This window comes from Lactuca serriola, chromosome 3 (assembly GCF_051521515.1).
Source record: "Lactuca serriola cultivar US96UC23 chromosome 3, Lser_US96UC23_V15, whole genome shotgun sequence".
NCBI lineage: Eukaryota > Viridiplantae > Streptophyta > Magnoliopsida > Asterales > Asteraceae > Lactuca > Lactuca serriola.
In genome coordinates this window covers 160,041,474-160,049,827 of record NC_136410.1, presented here as the reverse complement: position 1 = coordinate 160,049,827, position 8,354 = coordinate 160,041,474, and the positions used below count along the sequence as shown (strand labels likewise).

At 40.0% G+C, this 8,354-nt stretch overlaps 1 protein-coding gene across 1 annotated transcript; it reads left to right on the top strand.

Moving 5' to 3' along the window:
• Window positions 1-7,133: 7,133 nt before the first annotated feature.
• LOC145095827 (uncharacterized) lies at window positions 7,134-7,667 on the top strand. Its single transcript, XM_079033648.1, has one exon. The coding sequence runs from the start codon at window positions 7,134-7,136 to the stop codon at window positions 7,665-7,667; it is 534 nt and encodes a 177-aa protein (XP_078889774.1).
• The last annotated feature ends 687 nt before the right edge of the window (window positions 7,668-8,354 follow it).

Below are 8,354 nucleotides of genomic sequence, written 5' to 3'. Positions count from 1 at the left end.
AGTCTACCTAACGCCCCTCCGATTCTTAACTTAGTAATGGTATTCGAAGAGAGCAAATAGTAATAAAAATAAAGGGTAAAAGTTAAAGATCATATGTACATTGAGTGTGTTGGAAAATGACTAATCTTACATAAAAAAAACCTTTAAGATGTATATCATTCTAGGATCTTGGCAGGACATTTCCATTGAGGGAAGCCAACCAACATGCCCCCTCTCCTGCTTCAACATCTATGAGATATGGTCCTTCCTATTTGGGTGCCAGTTTACCTACACTAGGATCCTTGGTGTTTTGGAATGTTTTCCTTACTACCAAGTCTCCTATTTGGAACCTTCTAACTTCTATATTTTTGTTGTACGCCTTGGTGATCGAATCTGGGCAAGATCCTTGAGTTCATCTATAGTATCAAGATCCTAGTACAGGATCCTGTCGTTGTTTTCTTGGTTTTGAAGTAGGTATTTTGCTGTTGGGAACACCATTTCAGTGGGAATCATTGCTTCTGCTCCAAACACCAAGGAGTATGGGGTTTGGCCTATGGCTACTTTGGAAGTGGTCCTATCTACCCACAATACCAAAGGAAGTTCTTCTGCCCATCTTCCTTTCTTTTTGTCCAACCTTTTCTTCAAGTTATCCACTATGATTTGATTGCTAGATTTTGCTAAACCACTTGCTTGAAGGTGGACAGGAGTTGACATTACCATTCTGATTCCCCAATTTGTTCAAAAGTCTCTTTTCCTTTTGTTTATGAACTGGGATCCGTTGTCTCATATCATTTTGGCAGTGATCCCGCACATGGTCAAGATATTTTGTTTAATGAAGGAAACCACCTCATTGTCTCTTACCTGGAAGAAAGCTTCGACTTTTATCCACTTTGAGAAGTAGTCAGTCATCACTAGCATAAAGACCATTCCTCCAGGAACCAACATAAATTTACCTATTATATGCATCCCCCATTTCATGAATGGCCAAGGGGAGATGATAGGATGTAGAGGTTTTGTTGGTTGATGCAAGATGTTACTATGTATTTGACAAGCATCACATTTTTTAGCTTGCAGGAAGGAATATTTCTCCATGGTTGGCTAGTAGTATCTTATCCTCAACACTTTGGAGCATAAGGATCTGCCCCCAGTGTGGTTGTCGCAGTCTCCTTCATGTATATCCTTTAAAACTTCTGCAGCTTCATGATCTTTTAAGCATCTAAGATATGGACCTGCCATAGATATTTTGTATAATTTATCTTGGATTATAACAAACCTTCAGACACTTGTTCTGAAGGCTCTGTTGCTTATTTTTTCTTTAGGGATCATGTCATTCTAGAGGTATTCCATAATGGGTTGGATCCAGGATCATAAGGTTGGATAAGGATCCCGATAAGGAAGTAGAGGATCGGGATCTTCGATTGTAGCGATGTTAGTAGTTTCCACATGATCGTTGGTGTAACGATCAACTTTGGAGGTATTAATTTAATTAATTTCTCGAATTTTATTTAGGCCATGATTAGGAATTTGCATCTTGGGTTGGTTTGGACTCGCATTTTGGGCCGAAGGGTAAGCAGCCCATAAGTCGTACGCTGGGCGTAATGCTTAAATGAAATGCGGGGAGGTATGGTACGCCCAGCGTACGTGACCAGCTGGAAAACCCTAATTTTAAGGGTTGAGACATATTTAAACCCCATTATGGCCTCCCATTTGGCCTCCTCTCTTATCATTCAACCCAGAGAAACCCTAGTTCGTTCCCTTTGCTCTTTACTTGTGTGTGCTTGATCTTTGAGCTTATTTTGTGAAGAAGGAGAAGAAGAGAAGTGGTAGAAGAAGAACTTGAGTATCTTAAGCTCAAGGATCTGGGATTACGTCTTCATTTGGCATCCAAAAGATGTATAAAGCAATGAACTTTCTTCTTCATATGCTAGATCTAGAGTTGTGGAAGTTTTTGGTACATTTTGGGCCCAAAGGTTGGACCTTTATCATAGAGATCCCTTTTTGAGCATGGGATCTCCATCCTCTAGGCTCAAAGCACCTCTTTAGCAATAAAGGTTTGATCTTGGAGGTTTGCATGTGGACATGCAAGAGATCTAGCCATTTCCATGGAATTAGGACATTACTTTTTGAGATTTGAACCTTTGTGAGTCATCCAAGCCATCAAGTAAGCAACTTTATGGCTTGGGACAGAGAATAAGTTGTGGATCTAAAATTATAGCTTATGAAGCGATGGAATAAGCCCTTAATGGAAGTTGGTTTATCAAGGCAGTACGTTGGGCATACGAGGAGGTACGCACGGCGTACCAGCCAGCAGCCAGTACGCTCAGCGTACCTAGAGGTACGCCCCGCGTACCAGGTCAGTTTGGGCTTCGAACATTTGGGCCTCGGTGTGGGCTGTTCTTTGGACTTAGAGCCTTTTGGTCCGTAGGGGCCATCTGAAGTCAGTGTTTATAAGCCAAGTATGGGTGTGGGCCTAGTGTGAGGCCCAAGAAAGAGAATTGGGCCCAATATGGAAATTGGGCTATTAGTGGACCTTTAGCCGGCCATTGGAGGAATTAGAAGGAATTAAGGGTTTGGGCCATGTTTGTGACCCACACCATAGTAGGGGTAAAATGGTCATTTTACACTTAGAGGAATCCCTATTCTGATTAAGTGTTTTTATATGTCCATGATCGTCGGGAAGCAGCCGGAGCAGCAGTCAGGGGTTCCCTCTTCGGGTGTTTAGCAATTAGCATTGCGAGGTGAGTTTCCTTCCGGTAGGAACAGGTCTACAGCCACAATGCCGGCCCGTTTAGTTAGCTGTAGTTCCGGACTTCGGTCCGACACAGTAGTTCAGTGTGCTTGGTGTCTCTGTGATTCAGGCATGTTTATGTGTTATATGTTTCGGACTTCAGTCCGATGCAGTATGAAGTATATGTGTTTATATTAGTTGATATGTGTTTATGCTATGCTATGATCAGTCAGTTCCGGACCTCGGTCCGATGCAGGGGACATGGTCCCAGTTAGTCCGGGCTTCGGCCCGATGCAGTTTCCGGACTTCGGTCTGATGCAGAGGACATGGTCCCAGTTAGTCCGGGCTTCAGCCCGATGTAGTTTCCGGACTTTGGTCCGATGCAGGGGGCAAGGCCCCAGTTAGTCCGGGCTTTGGCCTGATGCAGTTTCCGTACTTTGGTCCGATGCAGTGGGCAAGGACCAGTATGTGTTTACATGTTATTGTATGGTATGTGGTAGTTTGGGGGAGCTCACTCAGCTTCGTGCTTATAGTTTCAGTTTTGGTTTCAGGTACTTTCGCAAGTAAAGGGAAGAGCTCAGGATGATGGCATCGCACACACCACAACTTCAGTCTTTTCCTGGGAGTTTGTTTGATTTATAGTTTGATTTGGCACAAATGTTCATGACATTTTATTATGGGTTGAGATAATTGACACATGGTTTTATGATGTGACGATCAGAATATGATTATTATTATTATTATTAAAACAAAAAAACTTTGGGTCGTATTTTTGTGCTATTACAGTTGGGATCCTTCAGTCTTTTGGCAGGTTCCTCGATTATTGGGATCAACATGTGGGTTATTGGGATCCTGGTTTTTGGCGGGATCCTAAAAGAAGAACCTAGATTGGATAAAGCATTTTCTTTAACATTGTCTTCTCTAGGAACCTGGTTTAGGCAAAATGCTTCGAATTCTAAGGCTAAGTTTTTGAGGATCTGGAGGTATAGTGCTAATCTTTCTCCTTTTACTGTAAATGATCCATTAAAAAGGTTAGTCAATAATAAAGAATCAACGAAAACCTGAAGATCCTTGATTCGAAGATCCTTGCTTAACTATAATCCCATGATTAGTGCCTCGTATTCTGCTTCGTTGTTGGTTGCATTGAACTCACAGCTGATTAATTGGGCTAGGATGTCCCCTGTGGTGATTTTAGTATGATCCCTAGGCCAGTTCCTCTTTGGTTTTATTAGGGCTAGGATCTCAAGACTACAATCAACATCCTCAAACCTCAGGATCCCAAACATACTTCAGGATCCTGACTATTATTTTCTAAATATTTATAACGATTATATGCTCTTTTATCTCTCTCATATGTGCAGAAATAATCAGTCAAAGACTTATTCTTAACGAATAGTCGTAACAACTGTGCAAAAGACCCGAAAGACCAAGTCAAGTAACGTCTATAAGTTCATCTCAGAGGATCCCTGAGTTCTTGGAGTTCTTGTTGGCTTTAGACTATAAAAATCATTTTTATTCATCACACTACACACGAGACTTAGCAGAATAACAACACTTGTACTCGTACTCTTCACATTTTTTCTGTAATCGACATTTTCAACCAATAAAATCATCAAGTCAGGTGATCATTATCACCTCCCAAGGTTTTATGTTGGAGATCCTAGCAAGGATCAATGGCTTTCATTGTAAAAAACTTGTGTCACTTTGATCAACATTTTATACTTGCATTATTCTGAACGTCACAACCTCTCATACACTTTGGTTGATTCCTGCTTGTTCATTTTTTGACCAAAACAATTTGGCACCCACCGTGGGGCCATGGTGTTCAAAATCCTTTGAAAAACCATGTTTACTCAATCAAATCTATCCTCTTCCTCGATTCCTACCATTTCCTCCAAAAACCTAACACCAACGCCAGTTGGAGCTCCCAAGAAAGTCTCAAAACACCGAAGAAAAAAACCTTTCCGGTCGCTACCCCAAGACTCCGGGATCCATCTGTGTTAATTTCTAACAATGAAATCTTTGCTATAATAAAGAGACTAGAACGACAAGTCGCCAGCAGGATGAGAATTGTTGGATAAGGTGTCTAAGTCCATAACTATATTTGGTATGTACTTGACCCGAAAGTAGCATGGTCCATTTCGGTTGCATTTTGTCGGAATAATTTGTAAGGATGGACTTTTGAGAAGAGGTTATATATGATTTATTAATATATTATAAGTTCTAATATGTTAATATGAAATCATATTATTTAAATATTATTTATCAAGAACTAATTTGGAATTAATTTAGTGATCAAAAGAGACTAATTGAATGTAAGCGGATTGATTTGGTAAATCAATGATTCTTATAGTATGGGCCTACGGTTATTTACGATGGGCTAAACCAATATGGTAGTCCACGGATAGTCCATGGAGGTTTAAGCCATGGATCCTAAGTAAGGTGAAAGGTCATGCACATTAGGGTTTACATGGGTGTAACCCTAATCCTTGCCACACTATAAAAGGAGTCCGTTAGCTCATGAAACCGAACTGTAGTGATCTTTGGAAGATCATAGCCGATTTTTGTGTGCAAATCATTCTCTCTCAAGTCCTCCATTGTTGGTGGTGTTTTGTGAAGCATTTGAGGCATCACATTTGGGGTTCTAGGCTCTTAAAGGTCCAAGGTATCAAGCTACAAGAAAAGGTATGTCATCTAACTAGTTTTTTGTTATACAAGTACCCATGTTTTGTATGCTAGTTAGGATAATGCTTTGGAAATACAAATTACATGTATAATTAGAGAAAACATAGACAAAAGATAACCATCCTTGATCTAAGATCACCATCCTCGACAAAAGATATTCAAAGACTAACAGAAAGAGTGGTAGCCTTAAACAGGTTCATCTCAAGATCCTCAGAAAGATGCAAGCCTTTTACGACATCTTGAAGAAGAAAAAAAGTTTCGAATGGACCCTGGAATATGAAGATGCTTTCCACGAACTTAAAAGTTATTTGAGTTCACCACCCATATTGGTAAAGCCATTAGACGGGGAGCCACTCCTTCCTTACCTCTCAGTATCCTAGAACGCGGTAAGTGCAGTATTAGCTTAGGATCTAAATGAGGACCATCATCCTATCTACTATGTAAGTAAAAGTCTCCTGGATCCTGAGACCAGGTATTTCTACCTTGAAAAACTTATACTTCCATTAGTAATAGCTTCTGCTAAATTAAGACATTATTTTGAAACACATCCTATAATTGTAAGAACTAACTATCCCATTAAGAATGTTATGAGAAAACTACAAATGTCAGGAATGATGGCAAAGTGCTATGTGAAAGCTAAGTACATATGACATAAAATACGAACCAAGATCCACTATAAAGTCCCAAGCATTGGCATATTTTGTGGCTGACTTTCGTGATATGATCTAAGAAGCGAAGTCGAAATAGAATCCAAACAACTTCTAGAAGAAGAGAACATGGGAAGATGGACGCTATTCACAAATGGAGTATCAAACCAAAGAGGAACTGGACTGGGGATCATACTAAAATCGCCACAGGGGGACATCCTACTCCAAGCAATCAGTTGTGAGTTCAATGCAACCAACAACGAAGCAGAATACGAGGCACTAATCATGGCACTATAGCTAGCCAAAAGATCTTAAAATCAAGGATCTTCATGTATTCGTTGATTCTTTAATGTTCACTAACCATTATAATGGATCCTATGCAGTAAAATGAGAGAAGCTAGCACTATATCTTTAGATCCTCAAAAATCTAGCCATGGAATTTGAAACATTTAGCCAAAACTAGGTTCCTAGAGAAGACAATGCTAAAGCAGATGATTTCGAAAATTTAAGATCTTCGCTAAGGATCCCGCCAGAAACTAGGATCCCTATAACCTACGTATGGATCCCGACAATTAAGGATCCTTCCAAGAGACTGAAGGATACCATAAATCACATGGAAACTATTGATGTCGCCACAATCAAAGATCATGATTTGACGATTCAGCCTCACAATCCAAACATCAAGGATCCCTCTCCAACCTCAGGATCCTGGATATAACCCATTATGGAATACGTCCAGAATAACACAATCCCTAATGAAGAGAAAAGAGAAAGGGGATTCAGAACAAAGATATATAATCTAAGGTAAGTTATACAAAAAATCTATAGTAGGTCCATACGTTAGGTGCCTAGAAGATCATGAAGTTGTAGAGGTCATAAAGGATATAGATGAAGGAGACTGCAACCATTGTACTGAGGGTAGATCCTTATGCCCCAAAGTGTTGAGGACAAGATACTACTAGCAAACCATGAAAAAATATTCCTTCCTTAATGCCCAGAAATGTGATGCTTGTCAAAGATAAAGCAACATCCTGCATTAACCAGCAAAACCTCTACATCCTATCATCTGCCCTTGGCCATTCATGAAACGGGGAATGGATATAGTGGGTAAATTACTAGTAGCCCCTGTAGGAAAGGTCTTCATGCTAGTGATGACTAAATACATCTCAAAATGGATAAAAGCCGAAGCCTTCGTCCAAGTAAGAGACAAAGAGATAGCTTCCTTCATCAAACGTAACATATTGACCAGATTCGAGATCCCTGCCAAAATTATATGCAACAATGGATACCAATTGATAAGAAAAAGGACAAGGGATTTTTTCACAAGTTGGGGAATCAAGATGGTAATGTATACTCCTGTCCACCCTCAAACCAATGGCCAAGAAGAATCCAATAATAAAATTATAGTCAACAACTTGAAGAAAAGGCTGGATGAGAAGAAAGGAAGATGGGCAGAAGAACTTCCTTTCGTATTATGGGCGGATAAGGCCACTTCCAAGGTAGCTATGGGCCAAACCCCATACTCATTAGTGTTTGGATCGGAAGCAATGATTCCCATTGAAGTGGCGATCCCAACAGCAAGATACCTACTTCAAAACCAAGAGGACAACAACATGATCCTTTCCTAGATCCATATTGCTGCTCATCAACAGAGGATCACCAAGATGTACAATAAAAATATAAAAGTCAGAAGATTCCAAATAGGAGACTTGGTGCTAAGGAAAACATTCCAAAATACCAAGGATCCTAGTGCAGGTACACTGGCACCTAAATGGGAGGTGCCATATCTCATAGATGCCGAAGTAGGAAATGAGGCATATTGGCTAGCCACCCTATATTGAAACATCTTGCCAAGATCCTGGAATGTTGTACATCTCAAAGCCTATTTTATGTAAGTAAGGTTAGTCGTTTCCCAACACACTTAGGTACACATACTATTTACCTTTTACCCTTTGTTTTTATTACTATTTATTCTCATCAAATACCATTACTAACTTAAGCATCTGAGGGGCGTTACCTAAGCTGACGCACATCCCTAGCTAATGTTTGTTGCACGTAGGGACATAAGGATCCTAACCTATGACGATCTTGACGGTTGAACATCAAGGATCTCGACCTCTAAGTATCTTGAAAGATGAATATTCGTGGATCCTGACATTCGAAAGACCAATGGAATAAAAGAGTTCCATGACTGCAAACATCCAACGATTCACAATATGAATTTCCTAAGAATAGATATCGGTCATCTTTCCTACAAATAAGGGTACTTAACCCCTCTAAGGTTTAAAGAATTAATTACCTCTTTCACACGGGTT